The 20,909-nt window shown below is 33.8% G+C and overlaps 1 protein-coding gene and 1 non-coding gene across 2 annotated transcripts; one reads left to right on the forward strand and one right to left on the reverse strand.

Annotated features, from left to right (window-relative positions):
* Positions 1–5,906: 5,906 nt before the first annotated feature.
* On the reverse strand, positions 5,907–18,525 carry LOC132744774 (SAC3 domain-containing protein 1-like). The gene is made up of 8 exons (XM_060733553.1): positions 18,389–18,525; positions 17,632–17,691; positions 16,690–16,818; positions 15,517–15,675; positions 13,620–13,826; positions 11,818–11,961; positions 10,447–10,633; positions 5,907–9,119 (listed from the first exon to the last, which is right to left on the reverse strand). The coding sequence occupies exons 1-8, from the start codon at positions 18,433–18,435 to the stop codon at positions 8,985–8,987; spliced, it is 1,068 nt and encodes a 355-aa protein (XP_060589536.1). The 5' UTR covers positions 18,436–18,525; the 3' UTR covers positions 5,907–8,984.
* A 94-nt stretch (positions 18,526–18,619) lies between these two features.
* Trnaa-ugc (transfer RNA alanine (anticodon UGC)) lies at positions 18,620–18,691 on the forward strand. Its single transcript has one exon. It is a non-coding gene; the product is annotated as a tRNA-Ala (tRNA).
* Positions 18,692–20,909: the final 2,218 nt, after the last annotated feature.

The raw sequence follows: 20,909 nt of genomic DNA on the forward strand, positions 1-20,909 counted from the left end.
TGTATTTCTATGTAATAAGCATCGAGGAAGCTCTATACGCATTTCTTAAAATATATAAAACTGATGTTCTTTTCTCTAAAGAAGGTAATACTTATTATTTTCTGAGACATAGTGTGTCTTTAATTTAACAGATTTGGCAAAATAAACTGACATACACTAAGCCAGTTTTTCTGTTATGACAATTATCGGAAACCACGGTAAACATTTCTTATACAGTCAAAACTGTCTTAAGCAGTCAGCCAAGAGATGCTGCATTTTGACTGCTTAAGAGAGACGGCCGCTGGATTGAGGATCAAGTTTTTATCCAAATGCATTATTGATTTCTTTTTAAAAAGATACACTATGCTATCAACATGTGCTTGTGTGTATATATAAATCTACTTTAAATCAGCGTGCCTCCAGATTCATGATAATTTTCATGAAAATTTTAAAAATGTACTCGTTTTAAGAAGTAAAATATTGTGAAGAAAACAATGAAAATAATTTACACATTGCAAACGGCACTTACAATCCACGTTAATTAGCAAAATGAGGTCAAATTTTAAATTAATACCTCTTACTGATTAGTAACGCAGTAGAATTATAGTCATTAATCGCACATAACATGTAAATAATTAATTAAATATTGAATCTTTTTTACTTAAGATCGGCTGCTTCGTTTCATCTCTTCTTTTTGTTTGACACTATAATACCTTACATTAATGTTGAACTCTTCCAAAATTCCAATCAAGGCAGCTTTATTTCATTATTTTAGGTTAAGATATTAAACAAAGTAATTATTTTTAGAATGGGTTATAATATCGCAAAGTTTGTTACTTAAGTGATATTGAAGATGAATATCATTTTATCATATTGTATCCAATTAATGAAATATCTGGAAAATGTTCAAATCTGCGCTGCATCATGTGCAAAGGGGCATGACCAAACTGCAGTAAAAATCAGTGTAAATCATAAAAAATAACATTGAAAAACAAACTGAAAATACGAGGGGTGATCCAAAAATTCGTGGACAATGTGTGTATCTCCATAACGTGACGTCCTACCGAGGTGAACTCTTTCGATATTATTAATCAATGCCTTTTTAATAAATTGACCAAATTTTAAAACACCAATTGCATTTTTTTTCTATATTTGACCACATCAAAACAGTAAGTATCAAAATCGCGGCGCAGCTTACTTTTTCTCTGTGATGTAAACGTTTTCATCTCATTTAAACACATGTAAAACCTGAGCAAACAAAGAAAATTGCAAGAAACGTTATAATAACGTTGTTTTGATGTGTATGATGTCATTCTGTCAGTATCAGAAGACATTTTGAAGTTGCGGTTATTTTACACTCATGCTTCAAAGAACTGGTGCTAAAAACAGTTTTACCAAAAATGAACGTCACGGATTCAGGAAAACTTCGGACAGTTATACAGTTCTGTGTAAATCTTAGGAAGACGCCTGGCGAGACAATGCACCTGCTCACCGTGCCCGGGACACACAGCTGACCATTCAAATCCAGCTTGGAGCAGAAGTACTCAGTCATCCACCATATTCGCCTGATCTTTCCCCGTGTGACTTCGCCTTGTTTCCCAGGTTAAAGAAAGAGTTGATAGGGAGACGTTTTGACAATCTGGACGAGTTGAGAGGAGCCGCCCAATGCATACTGTCATCATTCAGCCAGGAATGGTATGCGAGTACATTTAGAAATATGCCGTTGACAATTTAATATTTCACTTTTGCGTTTATATTTACATATTGCCTTATTTAAGATATCAAGCTGCGTCACAAGATGGTGAAAACTGTGGAACAACATGGTAAATAACATCTTTGGAAATAAATCACATGGTATATCATCAGACGGAAAAAAAGATAATTGAATGTGGAAATAATATTGCGGGGGAAATTTGTCGTGAAAAGAGTTTTCTATATAGCCAAAGAACTATTTTGGTACAGACGATTCAGCTAATCCTAGATTTCGTCTGTTAAATTGTCTGAACGAGACAAATTGACGACACTTTGCAGGTGATATTGTGTTGTAAACATTATCTCAGATAGCAACATATTATATAGAGGATATTAATACAATTAGATTATGCGAGCCTCTGGCGAGCATAATATTATTTTATTCAACAAGTTCAATTATAACTTTAGTAATGAACTTACACGAATGTAATATTCTATTTATCACATACCAATATAAAAACCGTTTGAAGTGAAACGTCATGTATAGTATAACACTAATGTTTATATAACGCAAATGACGTCACCTCAAAATACATGCACGACTGTGCAATACCATTTATAGTCGAAAAATCGGCACGGGTATGTGATAAAATCTTTCTAATGTAACCTTCTTTGTGAATGCTACAGATGTAAGCTCCAAAGAATAGCAGCAGAATGTTAGCTACATGATGTTAGCTACAGGATGTTAGCTACAGGACGTTAGCTACATGATGTTAGCTACAGGACGTTAGCTACAGGACGTTAGCTACATGATGTTAGCTACAGGACGTTAGCTACATGATGTTAGCTACAGGACGTTAGCTACATGATGTTAGCTACATTATGTTAGCTACAGGACGTTAGCTGCAGGACGTTAGCTACAGGACGTTAGCTACATTATGTTATGAGGTTGAAATGAAGGTTATTGAATTAAAAGCATAAACAAAATATTAAAACATGTTTCAAATGAAAAATACTGTATTTTACATGGTTTTGAGAGGTAGGAGGGCTGTAGAGTGGGTGTGGGGGTGAGGGGGTAGTGACCAATCAACGCGCCGAACACCTATGATGTTAGCTACAGAATGTTAGCTACAGGACGTTAGCTACAGGACGTTAGCTGCATGATGTTAGCTACATGATGTTAGCTACATTATGTTAGCTACAGGATGTTAGCTTCATGAAGTTAGCTACAGAATGTTAGCTACAGAATGTAAGCTACATGACGTTAGCTACAGGACGTTAGCTACATGATGTTAGCTACAGGACGTTAGCTACAGGACGTAAGCTACATGATGTTAGCTACAGAATGTTAGCTACAGGACGTTAGCTACATGATTTTAGCTACAGAATGTTAGCTACAGGACGTTAGCTACAGGACTTTAGCTACATGATGTTAGCTACAGAATGTTAGCTACAGGACGTTAGCTACAGGACGTTAGCTACATGATGTTAGCTACATGATGTTTGCTACATGACGTTAGCTACATGATGTTAGCTACAGAATGTAAGCTACAGGACGTAAGCTACAGGACGTTAGCTACATGATGTTAGCTACATGATGTTAGCTACAGGATGTTAGCTAAAGGACGTTAGCTACAGGACGTTAGCTGCATGATGTTAGCTACATGATGTTAGCTACAGAATGTTAGCTTCAGGACGTTAGCTACATGATGTTAGCTACAGAATGTTAGCTACAGAATGTTAGCTACATGATGTTAGCTACAGAATGTTAGCTACATGACATTAGCTACAGGACGTTAGCTACATGATGTTAGCTATAGAATGTTAGCTACAGATTGTTAGCTACATGATGTTAGCTACAGAATGTTAGCTACAGGACATTAGCTACAGGACGTTAGTTACATGATGTTAGCTACAGAATGTTAGCTACAGAATGTTAGCTACATGATGTTAGCTACATAATGTTAGCTACAGGACATTAGCTACAGGACGTTAGCTACATGATGTTAGCTACATGATGTTAGCTACAGAATGTTAGCTTCATGAAGTTAGCTACAGAATGTTAGCTACAGAATGTTAGCTACAGGACGTTAGCTACAGGACGTTAGCTACATGATGTTAGCTACAGGACATTAGCTACAGGACGTTAGCTACATGATGTTAGCTACAGGATGTTAGCTATAAGATGTAATCTTCAATTTGTAAGCTTTAAAGATGTTAACTGAATATTTCATACTTTGAATAAAAGAAGGAATTAACTATACATGGGACTAGTAGAGTAGGTCATTTCTTAAAACAAAAATAGCTAGTTCTTTTCTAAAGGACACTGCATGTATGCATGTGTCCACTACAGAGTGTAGAATCTTAGACATATCTACTTGTTGTAAGTTTTATTGTGTAAGCTTTAAGGTAAGCTTGCACATAACATCATAATTCAACTGAAAAGAAACACGCTTCGATTTAAGGGACTCCACTGTGAAGTTTTTATATGATGGGACTGGAAATATTTCTTGAAGATCTGGACATAAAACTTGCATACACATTTTCATCATCTGTTGCTTTTTTCCCTCTAGAATAATATTTTTATGGTGCAAAATGAAAAGCGTTTAAAATGCGGCTATTTCAAAACAGACTTAAAATCGCACAACAATCGTTGTTCATCTAAATTCTTTTCGTATATTTTTCCGTTTTATTAATTTTCTACCATTATTTCTATAATAACAATTTCAGCAGTGAATATAATCACTACAGCAGTTAAACACTTTATTTGCTGCACAAAATCTTAACTTTAGTTTTCCTTTTCTTATAACTTGGCAATGTTTAGGCGAACCAAATTAGAGACTGTATGAAAACATTAAGACTTTAATTCTTCAAGACAAAATAGGAGTCAGATTAATGTAAAATTATGCAAATGCCAGTCATCTGTTTATCCATACAAAGACATTAGTCTGGATTCCATAAATATATTATAATGATAACACGGCTATAACAAAGATGGAAATTTCAGTTAAGAAATAAATAGCAATTTTATCGTTTAATCCATGAATAAAATATTGTATAATGAAATGTAATCCTCTCTCAATTCATGAATAAATAAATGATATAAATCAAGGACTGGATTATGTTGTGAATAAATTTTGAAATAATTACAGGCTTGTTTTAGGATAATATGAAGTTCAAATATTTTTCAAGATTATAATTATATTTTTGTCTTTCTTCTTACTTTTCAAAAGCTTTAATATGTGTGTGTGTGTGTGTGAGTGCGTCCGTGTGTCCTATACACTCGGTAATATTAAGCTTAGCCAATATAACGTTGCAACACTTATCCATTTTGGGTCATTTTTCATTCAAAAAATTGTTCAGGAGAAAAGGAGAAAGTGAATGATCTAAAATTTTGCACACAAGTTATTAGTCTAGACCTACATTAGATGTAACATTTATCTTGAAAAATTATTTGTATTCCCGTCATGGCAGAACCCTCAGTGGAGTAGACTAAGCAAAATATTTTTACATTTGAAGTCTGCACATCTCTGAGACATATATTAAGAACATGTATATAGCCTTGAAGTCAAGTGAGCTTAAAAAATCAGTGAACAAAACATTTACATTTCAATTTTTTTTTATTTTTTGTACAATTTGTTTGAAATGTTATATACATATACATAGGAATTTTTATTGTGCACAATATTCATGTAAAACAGTGATACCTTATTTTGTCCAGTTTAAGAAATCCCTTCCAATAATTCATTCTTTAATAACAAGAACCGACAAACTGAGAATAATGAATATGAAGAATTAGATATAAATAATTAATAAAAATATGGACTGGGATTTTATTATGAAATTTTTGCCATGGCACAATATTTTACAAAATAATTATAATACTAAAATGCAAACTTAGCATGCATTTTTTACAAGATAATAGTAAAGATAGAAAAACAAAACATAATAACTTTAAAACCTTTGAGTAAATACAACAATTTAGGATAGTTTTCATTTTAACAAAGCATGAATAACTATGGGTTGAATTTAACAAAAACAGGCATGGCAAAAGTAAACAGCCAGCTATCATGTAAAATTTAAAAAATATTTTAATCACATTATCATATACATTGTACATATATAAAACATGTCATGTGAATATAAAAATTTCATTTGGTTTGTAAAATCAATACAGTTCCCAAAAGTTGTACAATATTTACCTCCCTTTCCAAAGCTATTGCAACCATTTATTGGGGGGTCAATTAATATTCTATATGATATAATTAACAAAATATGAATAGATCAATATAAACAGCTGATTCACGTGACTTGTCAAATTCTTTTTAACATATGAAGGAAAATATTATTATAGCACCGATATTCAAAAGATTTTCATCAGTTTTTCTGAAGATGATAGATTTATAAGAGATTTTTATCTTATCTTAAAGATCCTGTTTGTTGTAATTGAGGTTGTTACTACACTTAAGAGAAATTTAATATTCATGTATATAATTATGCTTATAAAACAATTTTAAAACATGGAAGAATATGTAAAATATGTACTGCAAATATTTGGTCCACATTATATGTAATCATTAAAATATATGCATTCATTTCTTATCAAAAAATTTGACTAACACTTTATTGAAAATAAATTTCTAATTACCTCCCTTTATTAACATGAAATGTTAATCTTTACAAATAATGCTTTATGGAACTTACAATATTGATAAATCTTCATTTGATATTTATGATAAAAAACTATAACAAGAGCTGTCGGTAGGAAGGCAACGCTCGACTATTCTTAGTGCTTGATAGTAAAAAACAAGAGCTGTCGGAAGGACAGCAACGCTCGACTATTCTGAGTGCTTGATAGTAAAAAAAATGCTTGATACAGTTACCTCCTCCTGTTTACAGGTTGGAGTCATGATGGTGAACAAGTGTGCAAAGATTCAAAGCCATATGTCTATGGACTTTGAAATTATTTGAGGTATTACAGAAACTTTAACATAAATTCTAAGTCAAAAAAGGGGCATAATTCTGTCAAAATGCTTGATAGATTTACCTCCTCATGTCTACAGGTTGGGGTCATGATGGTGAACAAGTGTGCAAAGTTTTAAAGCCATACATCTATGGACTTTGAAAATATTTGAACTATTTCAAAAACTTTAACGTAAATTCAAAGTCAAAAAAGGGGCATAATTCTGTCAAAATGCTTGATACAGTTCCCTCCTCCTGTCTACAGGTTGGGATCTTGATGTGAACAAGTGTGCATAGTTTCAAAGCCATAAGTCAATGGACTTTGAAAATATTTGAACTATTACAAAAACTTTAACGTAAATTCTAAGTTGAAAAAGGGGCATAAATCTGTCAAAATGCTTGATAGAGTTACCTCCTCCTGTCTACAGGTTGGGTCATGATGGTGAACAAGTGTGCAAAGTTTCAAAGCCATATGTCAATGGACTTTGAAAATATTTGAACTATTACAAAAACTTTAACATATGTGGTTACGCGGACGCCGACGCTCGGGTGCCTGCAATAGCTCTACTTATTCTTATCGAATAGTCGAGCTAAAAAATTGAGTTACAGGATCTTTAAGCATATAATGGATACTATATCATAATATTGGAAATGACCCTTAAAATGGTGTACAGGGGAGATAATAATTCTCAGCTAACCACATGTCAACAGAAGTGAACTTTCTATTGTTCTCTATTTACAATAGTATATTTACATGTATGAAAATATAAGACAGAAAATATTTCATTAATGTTTAAAACATAGAAACTATAAATCATTAAATATCACAGATGGAAAAAAAACTTTCCATTTCAAATGGCTTTTAAAACTTATTCCTTAAAAATCTATTAATTACATATGGTCTTAAAAAATTAATTCATTTAAAATGGTTTCAAAAATTCATCTTTCCATTTTCAATAGTGTTAAAAATATCTGTCAAAATCAATACCTTGTAATTCATTAAAGATGATAAAATAATATTGCACACACTGTACAGTTAAAGCAATTATTTGAATATTTAGAATCAAACATGGAAAAAATGGAGTTTTGGGTAAAGCCCATTGGCAATCAAGGGAAGTAAATTTACCAAATTACATAAATATCCAAACCTTTTTTAATATAACACTCAACAAGAGAAACAACTGTATGAGGTTAATCAAAAGTATCCAAACACTGTGGAATACACAGTGACATCCATATAGAGAAGCAAGTGAATCAAAAACCTTAACCTATGGTCTTACACACACATCAAGGGAAGCAACTATGTTCAATTATTTTAGTATCCAAACATCACTCTGGCATACATAACCCATCAAGGGAAACAACTGTGTTTAATTATTTTAGTATCCAAACATCAAGGGAAACAACTGTGTTTAATTATTCTAGTATCCAAAAATCACTCTGACATACACAACCCATTAAGGGAAACAACTGTGTTTAATTATTTTAGCATCCAAACATCAAGGGAAACAACTGTGTTTAATTATTCTAGTATCCAAAAATCACTCTGACATACACAACCCATAAAGGGAAACAACTGTGTTTAATTATTTTAGCATCCAAACATCAAGGGAAACAACTGTGTTTAATTATTTTAGTATCCAAACATCAAGGGAAACAACTGTGTTTAATTATTCTAGTATCCAAACATCACTCTGACATACACAACACATCATGGGAAACAACTGTGTTTAATTATTTTAGTATCCAAACATCACTCTGGCATACATAACCCATCAAGGGAAACAACTGTGTCTAATTATTTAAGTATCCAAACATCAAGGGAAACAACTGTGTCTTATTATTTTAGTATCCAAACACCACTCTAGCATACACAACCCATCAAAGGAAACAGCTGTTACCAAATAGCAAAAGAACCCCAAAACACATGCTAAGAGAAGATTATCATCAACTACATGTAAATTTGTAAAGGCATTGATACCCATCACATTACAAGCCAAAAACTGGCATTGTTTAATGCTAATTTGTTTTGTTTTTCTTTTCTTTTTCATTATATTTGGTTTCAAATCACACCAATGCATACAAAGGTCAATGAAAAAGAAGTTTACTGGACAGAAACATCCATCTACTGTACAGCAACTTCAAAAGCTCTCCCTCCTGAACGATGTCGATATTCCTTATTTGGTTTTAATGTACACGGAAATTTTAAAGCCCGCAATCTTAACCTCTTAGTAACAGACATTTCATACTTCAACTGGTAACTAAGCATGCTGATGGTATTCAGCACAATCATAGATTATTATCCTCTCGAACAGAGCTGCTCTTGTCACACCTCTTGATGTTTGAGCTCTTCAAGTCTGACACTTTTCTGCGAAACTTTGACTTAAGTCTGTATCCCCCTCTACACCAACACCACCATGTATCAAGTCAGCCACATTCCACTGTTGGAGTCGATCATTGATGTAGTCACTGTGTACTCTTTCAATCTGAAAACGAAAGGAATCGTTAATATTCATTTCCTCTCAGTTTATCCGGGTGTCCCATGCTTTGACATTATGAAGATTTAAGGACATTTCCAGGACGTCTTTAAATTTAAAGGGACATTTCTACAATATAAAATTTATTGACAATTTACACAATGCTCTTTAAATATGTTCTTGGCAATTTTACGTCAGAGGTTTTAAAAAAATGTTAGATATAGTCAAAAGGTTAATTCCAGTATATTCCTCGACCATTTTACATATGAACACTAATTCCTGTACTTTTCAATGCTGGGAGTCCTGGTTTTCAAATTCATGGACATTTCCCATTTTCCAGGATACTTTGGGAACACTGTTTATCAAACACAGGGATTTATTTGTTATTTCAGTGTTTATGTAATTTCTACTAAATACAATTAATAGGTGGCAGCATGCCCTGACTGGTTAACATGTCAGACTAGTAATCTAAGGATCTCTGGCCTCAAATAATTGATAGATCTAGTCAAAAGGCTCATTCCAGTACACTCCCGGACCATTTTATATATTGACAGAAAATTCCTTGACTTTTTGAAACAAAGAGCCCTGGTTTTTTTATTCACAGACATTTCTCATTTCCCCTGATATTTTGGGAACACTGGTTATCAAACACAGGGATTTATGTTTTATTTCAGTGTTTATGTAATTTCTGCTAAATACAATTAATAGGTGGCAGCATGCCCTGACTGGTTAACATGTCAGACTAGTAATCTAAGGATCTCTGGCCTCGGGGTTCAAACCAAAGTAAGGGCAAGCTTGTTTCTATGAGCAAAAAAAATTTACACTGACATTGGACAATATCAAATGGTTGGTTCCATGAACACATTTGAGAGTCTTTCTTAGGTTTATAGTTTTCCACAGAACTAAAATAAATTCACTAAAAACTATCAACTTATATTACAAATTCAAATAGATTAATTTCATTTAAATATGAAAGTTCTGCAAACCTGGCTAGATAATAGATAAATGCGTTGTCTTTAAAACCATAACTCAGTGCTTCAATTTTTACATATGGAAGACCAAACATGCCAAATTTGCTATTTTAAGTATTAATACATAAGTGGTGTGACTGTGTAATGAGAAAAATTGGTTTAAGTAGAAGAAAACATTGGTATAATAATAATTATACCTCAGTGCAATAACTGATTAACTGCTATCAAATTTAGAAGGATCTATTAAGTTATTGCACTAAGGTAACTATATCCTTAGAGACTATATGCAGTCTTCAATAGTGGTAGATGTTTAACCACTACATTTTTATTGTTGTTTATAAAATTTACTTTTCTTTTTCTTTTACCTTTTCATCACCCTTAAAGTCAGTTTTCAAGAATTTTGCCGAGGTTCCCTCCACCGTTATACCAAACTGTTGGACCAGCGTCTGGGCCTCTGTATCTGTATTGAGGAGGAGAAGTTGTTTAATCTTCTCCAGAGGAAACTTGAGGTTCTTACTTGAATATCCTGCATTCATAGTGAACAAGGCATTCCTATAAAATATAACAATCTGTCAATAAAAGCCCTTTCAATATTTAACTTTATTCAAAGTGAACAAGACATTCCTGTAAAATATAACGGTATGTCAATAAAAGCCTTTTCAATATTTAACTGTATTTATATTGTATAAAGCATTCCTGTATATAAAAGGTATTCCTAGTGAGCAAGGTATTCCTACAATATTTAGCATTATGTCCATTAAAGCCCTTTCAATATTAAACTTTGAGTGAAGAAATTCCAACTGCTCCTAAACAGACAAGGGGTTCAAACATCAAAGTACATAATATGTTTTTCATAATAGATTATGGTAGTTAAACAAATGGACATATCATCTATTTATAGCTCAGGGCTATAAAAATGAATAGAGGGACTTCGGAGGTATTCCAAGGTGTACCAGATAAGTCATCTTAATAATTAATATAATTCTTATGATTTTGACAATGACAGTGTAACTTTCAGCTAGACAAAACAATATAAAAACAAATAACAAAATCACTGCATGCGGTGCTTACTCTTGTCTGATAACAATAAACACTTATGACAAAACTCTAAGTTAACAAGGGAAATAACTTCAAAAATATAGCTTTCAGATTTATTGCCCTTTGTCTAACAACTGTATCTTGTCAAGACAAGCAAGAATTCCAAGTATCATGTTAAATACTATAAAATGTTTGAATAATGGGCCACATGAAAGTTTTGCACAAAGACGACAACAACATCGCAGAGGCCATAAAACCTCGACTTTTTATTCGAAACAGACAAGCTAAACAAGAGTGCCAAGAGGCCCTAGATCGCTCACCTAACCAATCGATCTCATCAGAGCAAGCATCCTGACCAAGTTTGATGATAATTGAGTCAAAAACAGTAGCCACTGGAGTGTTAACAAGATTTTTCTATTTTTAGCTCCTGTAACCTAGTTTTTCATCCGAGATGACCCATGTTCGAACTCGTCTGAGCAATTACCTAGACAAGCATGCTGACAAAGTTTGATGATGATTGAGTCAAATATGTGACCACTAGAGTGTTAACGAACAAATGTGGATGAACGACAGACGACGGACATTCAACAATCCTAAAAGCTCACCCTGAGCAAGCTCAGGTGAGCCAAAAAAGCAAAACAATAAATTTACTATGAGTAAAACATAGCAGTTTATCATCAGTTTATACAGTATCTTACCTCTGTATGTATGGCAGGTGTCTGTGCACAGCACATAAATATACCGGTGATTTTAATTTGCGGAATTCTCTAAATAGCTTCACCCAATTATTATGTATAAAAGCACAGCTTATTGTGTATGCCCTCATAAGTTCATGACTGTGTCTGAAATAAAGAAATTAATGATTTTTTTCCTTCTTTGATTGGGTCTAGTAAACAGACTCTTCCCAATAGTTGTTATCCAGAAGTTGGCAAATGTGGGCCACTTTCATTTTTTTTTCGCCACTTGCGGAATTGGCGAATTGCAGCGGAAACCCTGTGGGTTTGGTTTTTCCCAGCTTATCCGTAGGTACATACAAAATTTTAGCGTTATAGCTTCATGGTGCTCTACCCCACACAACAGATAAGTCAACCTGTTGTGCTTATATTTGAAGCTGGAACTTTAAAAGTTTGTTTGTACTTACAGATTAGCTGAGAGAAACAAAAACATTCTAAATTCTGGAGTTAGTCTATTGAAAATATAGACATTTTTTCACAATTCTTAACAAATAAAAAATTCTAATTATATCAACTTTAGATATTATATTTGCCAAAGAATTATTACTTGAAAATACAAGATTAAAATGATGGAAGATGTTCACACAGGCTGTAACGATAAGACAATCAAGCACGCCAATTCCACTGAATTCATTTTTGTGGCTGTTGTCCCGTCATATCATCATTATACCTTAAAGGCACATGTTATAGTTTTTATACAGACATAATATGCACAATGAAAAAAATCTGGACAAAGTGTTATTCCTGTAAGCATAAATCGCAGCAAAATTACATGAAAATTACAGACTTGGTTTGATAGGATAATGAAAGTGTAACATCTCTCACACCCCCTAGCACCGCCCTGAGCGGTATTCAATTTTCTCCACTAAAAAGTGCTGGAATCAATGATTCTAAAGAACCAGAAAAATATAAAAACACTGAAGCAAAGTACTGCACATAAGAATTTATCTTAGAATATGATAACAGAAACATTTTGAGTGATAAGAAAAAGTCACAAATTTTGATTTTGGTAACCTGCAATTTTTGTATGCTGAAAATGTTACTATTATCATATTCATAACATCATGTAAAGTTAAACGTAAATCTCTATTATTTTGGTCGACAACCATAAGGTAATAGTCATACAGACACTCTAAAAGTCAAATGGTGAGTTTCCAGCTTTACTGGCGGAAGAAAACCTCAGATTCCCTTCCATGCATTATTACAGGTATGAACAGGCACATGAGTAGAACCACCGATGTGCTGTAAGCTAGCTGGATAGCTTCCTCACATGAAAGAAACCAAAGTCCATAGCTGGATTCGTACACACAGGAGTGAGTTGCAAGTGGTTTAAAATCAATTAAGGTAACCACTTAGCCATTGATACCCCCCATGGAAATCATCAAATAGGATAAAATCCCATATTTAATTGTTAAATCAAACAAAAGAACAAACATGTTACTTACAATTATATCGCACAGATAAAAGTATATGATTTTATTATTAATTATTTTTTGTCTTTTTTTTTTTATTTAACAGACATAACAGTTGGGCCAAATGTTAATTGGACAATACAAAATATAATATTTGAGCCACGTCATGACAAAACCAACATAATGGGTTTGCGACCAGCATCCGCGCAGTCTGATCAGGATCCATGCTGTTCGCTATCAGTTTGTCTACTTGTAATAGGCTTTGTAAGCGAACAGCATGGATCCTGATCAGACTGCGCGGATGCAAACGCATTACGTTGGTTTTGTCATGACGCGGCTCATTTTTATTCCTACCTTAATCTGTAATCAAGCGTGTAATAATGATCTATTGCATGATTATCGCCAAGGTTAAACAGTAGATAAACGGTCTCGATCTCGACCCGATTTTGCCATGATATATCGTAATTCTCGTTGTACAAATTAATTAGCCGTTTAAGACACTCCTGCGTGTGCTGACTGTTGATTTTCTCGTCAAACACAGCAATATGTTCCCTGCATAATCTAGAATAAGAAACAAAACATTAATGAGATATAATATATATTTCACTCTTGTGTTCAGTGAAAAATACTACATTGTAGTGAGATGTAAATTATTTCACTTTTTGTTCAGCAAGGTATAAGGTACACAGGGCCTTTTTACCCTTCTGTACTGTAGCCGGTATTCGGCTACTTCCCCAAGCCAACTTACTACCTTTTTTCCCCAAAAAACAGTCTAAAATTCCCCTTCTTGCAAAGATTTTCCCTTTAAGAGAAATGTTACATCGAAGAAAAAAACTTGTTAACAAACTTTCTTGTTTAAAAATAGATCATTGTTTTTGTCCAATGAAAGCTAATTATTCAATTACCCACTAGAGGGATACCTCAAATAAAGAACCCTCACATGTCATACGTAAATTTTCTATAATTAGGAATTATGAGTTAATGTATTCTTAGGGAAATAAAAAGTGGCAATAAATTGATCTGTAAAAAAATCCCTGTAACTTATGTTGGACAGAAAGCTCCTAAAATAAGTGTGTTTGGGGGAAAATATGCAAATATATTATGATATTTCCCCCAAATGTATGATTTAAATAAGTCTTTATTTATAGTAATAACGGTTAAACTGCCAGTGGAAAATGTGATTTTTGTTTCCCCAAAAGTATTAAAACCGCACATTTTTTCCCCACAAAAAGGGCTTGGGCGCCGTCCCCAAAACTAGTTAAAAGGCCCTGGTACATTTTGTATATCACTATTTTTACTGCAATATAATCATCTTTTTTATTCTTTGGTAAATGAGATATAGTTCAGACTTCACTCCTTGTTCTACAGGCGTTCTGCACATTTGCCATGCCAATAATGGTCAAATTACAATAAAATAATCATCCCTTGATCATTGAGAGCAAAATTACTAACCAGCACCCATTACTATATAAAGGGGATATTTAATATCAAGAAAGAAGGAAAATTTTGAATTTTCATGGTATAATATCCATAATATCCATTATAAATTTATTATTTCCATGAAAAGAGTGTGTGTGTGTGTGTGGGGGGGGGGGGGGGGGGGGGTATGGGTCATTGGTATTGGAATTTCAATGGTTCAATGGTATTTCCATCATTTTCATGGAAAATTAAGAACTTCAGTTATTATTATAATACTTCCTTGATAAACGTCCAAAATTTGCAAGAAATATGAGATACCACAAATGCTTCCTTCTCAGCATTTTATACTCGGGATTAAATACTAAACCTGTAGTACAAATAGATATAAATGCTATACTGTACATCACTTTATATAAGCGTGATCTTTATTTTCCCTAAAACCCCATCTCCGGATTATTTTCCATTTTCATGAATTGGCGATGGCAGGGTCAGAAATTTATATTTGCGGTTGTTTGAATTTTATTAAAACAAGCTCAGGTTAGCTAAAAAACAAAACAAAAACAGGATTAAATATCAACCAATAACCTGTAGGAACCGAAAGTACATATATGTGATTTTCATTTGTCACTATTCTAGAGAATGACCAGCAGTCCTCTAATACTATACTAATGACTGATTAATTTAAATATTTCATCTTGCTATCCCTAAAAGTGATAATGGACAGGTAAAATAATAGAAGCTAGAAAAATTTGTTTAAGGGAGTCCACAGGTTAAACCCTAAATCATCTAATTTTCTTATAGATATAAAACAAGGATGAAATAAATGATCAACCTGTAGTCTGAATAAATATGAAATCGCACGGCTTTCTCGAGTATGTACACAGTCTCTGCACCATGTACGTCTTGAACAACCAAATCTTGACGTACTGCTCGTAGTCGGTCAAAAACAAAATCATAAATCTCTGACCAACGGCAGTTCTGTGTGGTTATCCTGTGAAAGTAGAACAAACGAAATATCATGCCGCTGCGACATGCTGAAAACATTGTTTGACAGAAATAGCTATAAGAATAATAGCATAAGAAAGAAGGCTGAGATTGCAAAACATTGCCAACACTGTTTCACAGAAATAGTTAAGACAAGAAATGTGTCCATACATAGGACTCAGGTGCCCCCACACTCCACTGTTTTGTCAATCTTCTGACACGTTTAAGGTCAAATTGAAAAACTGAAAATCTTTTACTTAAGTCAAGGGCCATAACTCTGACAAAACAGAATAAATACACAAGCGAAGTCCCAGGTGCACAACTTCTCATGCTGATCAATATTCATGTAAAGTTTCTTCAACTTCTGACCCTAGGTCAAATACATTTGAGCTACATGCGACACAAGTTGAAAATTGAAAATTTTAACTAAGTCAAGGGTAATAACTCTACAAATACTGAATATATATTTATAGGCAAACACCTAGGTGCACAACTACACATTCTGACCAATATACTTGTAAAGTTTAATGACTCTAGGTCAAACACTATTTGAGCTACATGCAACACAACAAGAGAACAGACAGACAGACAAGGGTAAATCTAAATCCCCCCTCCTACAGCCACTGGGGGCACAAGATATAGAAACACAATGTAACAAAGATGGCAGACAATAAAAGGTTTAAATAATGCATATCAACTAATAATTAAGAATTCAAATCAAAAGTATCACGAAAATCACACACAAAAAGAAAGTGATTTCATTCTCTCGGAGTCTCCAATTTGTTAAAGGCACTCCACTGAGGAATTTTTGACAGGACAAGACAGGAAATATTTTTCACCAACAATCGTACACCATTTAATGTACATCTGAACTTTAATGATGTGCCGATTTTCAGATCATTTTGTCATTTGTTTGTGAGTAAAAGCAAAAAAATCACCCCTCCTAAAAAATCTGTTACCTTCAGTGTTACAGTATTTTCCTGGACTAAAAAGATTTGGTCTGTACACCAGTGCACCTTACCTTTGTATGAGGTAGTTGACAGTCTGCACCAAAACTTCTGGTGGTCTAACTTCACCAGGATTTACTTCTTGTTTACCTACTGTTGGTCTTCTATACTCTTTCACACATTTCCCTCTATTTGCTCTCGGACTGTATCATAAAAATTTCATATAACATTTCTCTAAAACATTGCACTTCATGAGTTTGTTTATTTGGTTTTACAGCACACAAGCTCAGTTCATGTCATATGGCTCCAAAACAAGAAAGATGATTTAAGCTCGCCTTGGGTCAAGTGTGACAAACTTCACAGCAACACCACCTCACCTGCTGAAGCTAAGAGATGCATAGAGACTCCAGTTATTTGAACTCAATTAGTCACCAATTACGATCACACAGGGTCACATCAACAGTGGCTGCAATTCTTACCCCTCAACCATTAAAGGCAACCCCTCAGCCACAAGGGGTGGCTTGCCTTCATATGTACATGTTTATACATGTGGGTATACATATAATTATATAATGTGACCGAGTACATGTGACATTGCTCTGTTTACAATTCTTTTACACACAAAATTGGATTTACAATCAGCCTTTGCTTGGAAGTTGGATATGGGAGACAAATGAAATTAATGAATGAAAAAAAAAAGAATTTCATTTCTTACAAACTGGTAGATTTCTGAGACAAAATTGATTGGTCATTTAGACTCCTCAACATCCTACCACCCTATCCATCCCAGAAATGGTTTGAGCCGAGTTCAACCACTGTCATGTCAATTTAGTTGAAAATTTTAATTTTCATCAAATCATAATTAATGTATGGGTCACTGTAGTCTGTAAATTCAATCCTCAGTCGGTGGGATTTGATTTCAGATTTTCCCCCATTTTCTGATTTAGTGTGCTATACTTTCCCCTTCAGATAGCCACAGAGCATTAATATGATTATATTATATAAAATATACATACCAACGAGATGTATGATTTTCAGCTACTTCAAAATAATGCAGCAAATTTTCCCTCTCTCGTCTGAAACATATTTATAATACATTACAACATATAAAATAATGTAATGATAATGATGTAGATCTACTTATCATGTAGGGTATAAGGCTTAAATTGCCATTTGACAAAACTGTAAAATACTGTTCTTACTATCCAGAGCATTATTCTGGAATGTGACAACTAACTACAGTCAGAGTAGATAAGCAGTGTAAGTTTTAGAATAAAAAAAAAACAAAAAAAACAACAACACCATACATGTAATTCCATAGAACTGTTGAATGCATAGGGACCCGGCACAGTGTTGGGATAGTGTAAAAAAGTAATTCTAGAAAAAAAATATATAGTTAACATGTAATAATGATATTTAAACTATATTTCTTTTCTAGAATAACTTGTTTTACACTATCCCAACACTGTGCCGGGTCCCATTGGTTGAATGTTCATAAAACAGTGCCAATAGATACTATAAACATTTATTTACTTAAGGACAGATTAAATCTAAATTCTAATGTCAATTATTCATTTATTATGTAAAACCGACAAAGAAAAACAATTTTTGTATTAAACCTAAATATCAATGTAACATTTATAAAATTTGAATTAAATTTCAATAATTTTGCTTTAACTATCCGAATAATCAATTCCTATCCGAAATAGCATGTACCAATGCAAAACTCTCAACAGCAATATTATAACGGGCAAGTGACTGTCCAATACTTACAGAGATATTTCTGAATCTGGACACATTGATCGACATGTACCGATCATTGTAAAATAATAAGTTAGATTAAAATGAGTCTAAAAATAAATAAATAAAAATGTAAACAGACAGCAACCGGAACTTCCGGTCGAGCGCCAGCTGGTACCCGCTGCGTGAGTTAAATTCAAATTTAGCGCAATATTATCAATGAATTCTATAGTGATTGTTATACAACATGTGATATTTCAAGTTGGGGATGTGGCTCAGTGGTAGAGCGTTCGCTTTGCATGTGAAAGGCCCCGGGTTCGATCCCCGGCATCTCCACTTTTTGTTTTGTATTTCTTTGACAATTTCAGGTCTTTATTTCGACTATCCGACGAGAACGGTTGGACATATTTTACAGATTGCTTCTAAATATGTGTTCACCCTGGCGCCAAACCGTTACGCCTGGGAAAAAGACGTCGCCATTCTGAGAAGTCTATTAAAATGAGATATTTTCTATGTATTTAGCTTCCACATATTTTTTTTTTTTTTGGTTTTACGTCACATCGACACAGTATAGGTCATATTGCGACGTTCCAGCTTTACTGGTGGAGGAAGACCTCAGGTGCCCTTCCGTGCGTTATTTCAGGCACGAACGGGCACCTGAATAGAACCACCGACGTTCTGTAAGCTAGCTGGATAGCTTCCTCACATGAAAGAATCCAAAGTCCATGTCGGGATTCGAACCCACAGCGGTGAGGGGCAAGTGGTTTGAAGTAAACGACCTTAACCACTCGGCCACGGACGCCCCATATTTTTTGTGGATGAGTTATTAGTGCAATAATATTTAATCATTTTTAAGATTATTTTATTTCATTTTAAAATGGAACAAAATGATTTTAATCCATTAACGGTACAGCGGCCAATGAGAACGTAAATATACAATAACCTAATGTGATAAGGAGGAAGCCCTGAAAAAAGGATGTTATGCCAGCTAAGAACCCGTCTCTTAAGCCGTAATTCTTTGTGCTAGGGGCTCACGCACCCTTTACACACTTTCCTCGACGTCCCTGCCTACTTTGTAGGACCACTGCCCTCGGCATTAGTGAGGGCATTGGCAGCTCTAAACTCCCAATGGGCCAGGGCTAGTTTGGTCTCCCGGACCTGTCCTATATGCAACGCCACAGTCTCTCGGATCTTAACCTGTCAGCGTCTCCTCGATGATAAATCAGTCAAGCTGTCAATTCTTCTGCCGATGCCTTGTGCCATTTCTGCGACGTGCATTTTGGCCAAATGAAAAACAGTTTCCCTTTTCGTGGAGACAACGTGTTAACGCGTAAACTTCCCTCAATACATGAAATCAGACAGTTGCATAGTTTGTTTTTTTTGTATACGAAAATAAGAAACTTTGTCTTTCTGTTTGAAGAAAATCTCAATATAGATGTTTTGAAACAAAGCAAAATCACATTTTACTTATTAGTATTTTGGTATACACGTTAGACAAAATAACGTTTTGTTTATGTTTTATGACAAATTTTATTTTCGTGATAATCATATAGCATGCCTAAATTGCAGGAAAAGTCATGTGAATAGTATAAGGGAAGCTACTCTGGAGTTACTGTTTTGAAGAATTACGCTGTTTCTTCCCTTGGTTAACAAACCAAAAAAAAGATAAACACTTGAAGAATAAGTCCAGTATCGACACGGATGCTGAAGTTTTTTTTTTATAAAATGCAAAAGGGTTGGATTATAAGTTTTAAAGAAACATGCCTCCACCCTGTAGATCGTGCTAATTTTCATAAAAAAATATGAAAATGTATTTTTAAAAATCAAAATATTGTTCAGTGATTTACACATTGCAGACGACAATTTCAGTACACGTAAACTACCAAATCAGGTTCAAAATAAGAAGAAAAATGCCCATATTGCGTTAGTCACGCTAGTTATGACAAATTATTTCACATTAAGTGCTACTTTCGTAAGGTAGCAAGTACCTTACATTCTCTTTTACCATTATTTAAACATTATAAAATTCATGTTTGCCCTTTAATATATTTGTTTCTGAGGTATAATGGGCCTTTAATTACTATAACCGCACTTATTGCTAGGGAAAAAATCGCTTAAGATTGTTCAGATATATGGCCAACGACTAACTTTAGTAGAACACGAAAAATAATTGTTAGAACATGAAAATATAAAAATGGCATATTTGAAAATATTTGTAAAAATCTTTCATGCGTTCTGATTGGCAACCTAGACGTCTGAATTAAATTTTCCAATCCCCAGTGAAACACATTTAATTAAAGCTTTAAATACTTATTTTACATGTATCTTTAAAGCAGCACGCATCCAGATTCTTGCTAATTTTCATGAAAATTTTGAAAATGTGTTTAAACGTATTATTTAGTGAAATAACCAGAAGGAAACAATTTACACATTATCAATGGCACTTACAACCCACATAAATTTCGAAAAAGGGGACAAAATATGCAAAGATAGCCCTTACTGCGTTAGTAACGCAGTAGAAATATAGTTATAAATACTGAAAAATCAGTCATTA

This window comes from Ruditapes philippinarum, unplaced genomic scaffold, assembly GCF_026571515.1.
Source record: "Ruditapes philippinarum isolate M1 unplaced genomic scaffold, ASM2657151v2 ctg3122_1_1_1_1, whole genome shotgun sequence".
Classification (NCBI taxonomy): domain Eukaryota; kingdom Metazoa; phylum Mollusca; class Bivalvia; order Venerida; family Veneridae; genus Ruditapes; species Ruditapes philippinarum.

Excerpts from the sequence above, each read along its gene's own strand:
- LOC132744774 (XM_060733553.1), bottom strand. The coding sequence starts at position 18,435 with ATGATCGGTACATGTCGATCAATGTGTCCAGATTCAGAAATATCTCT. Across the intron at positions 15,676-16,689 it reads GTCAACTACCTCATACAAAG|GATAACCACACAGAACTGCC; the intron begins GTAAGGTGCACT and ends CTACTTTCACAG. Across the intron at positions 10,634-11,817 it reads CACCTGCCATACATACAGAG|GAATGCCTTGTTCACTATGA; the intron begins GTAAGATACTGT and ends TATATTTTATAG.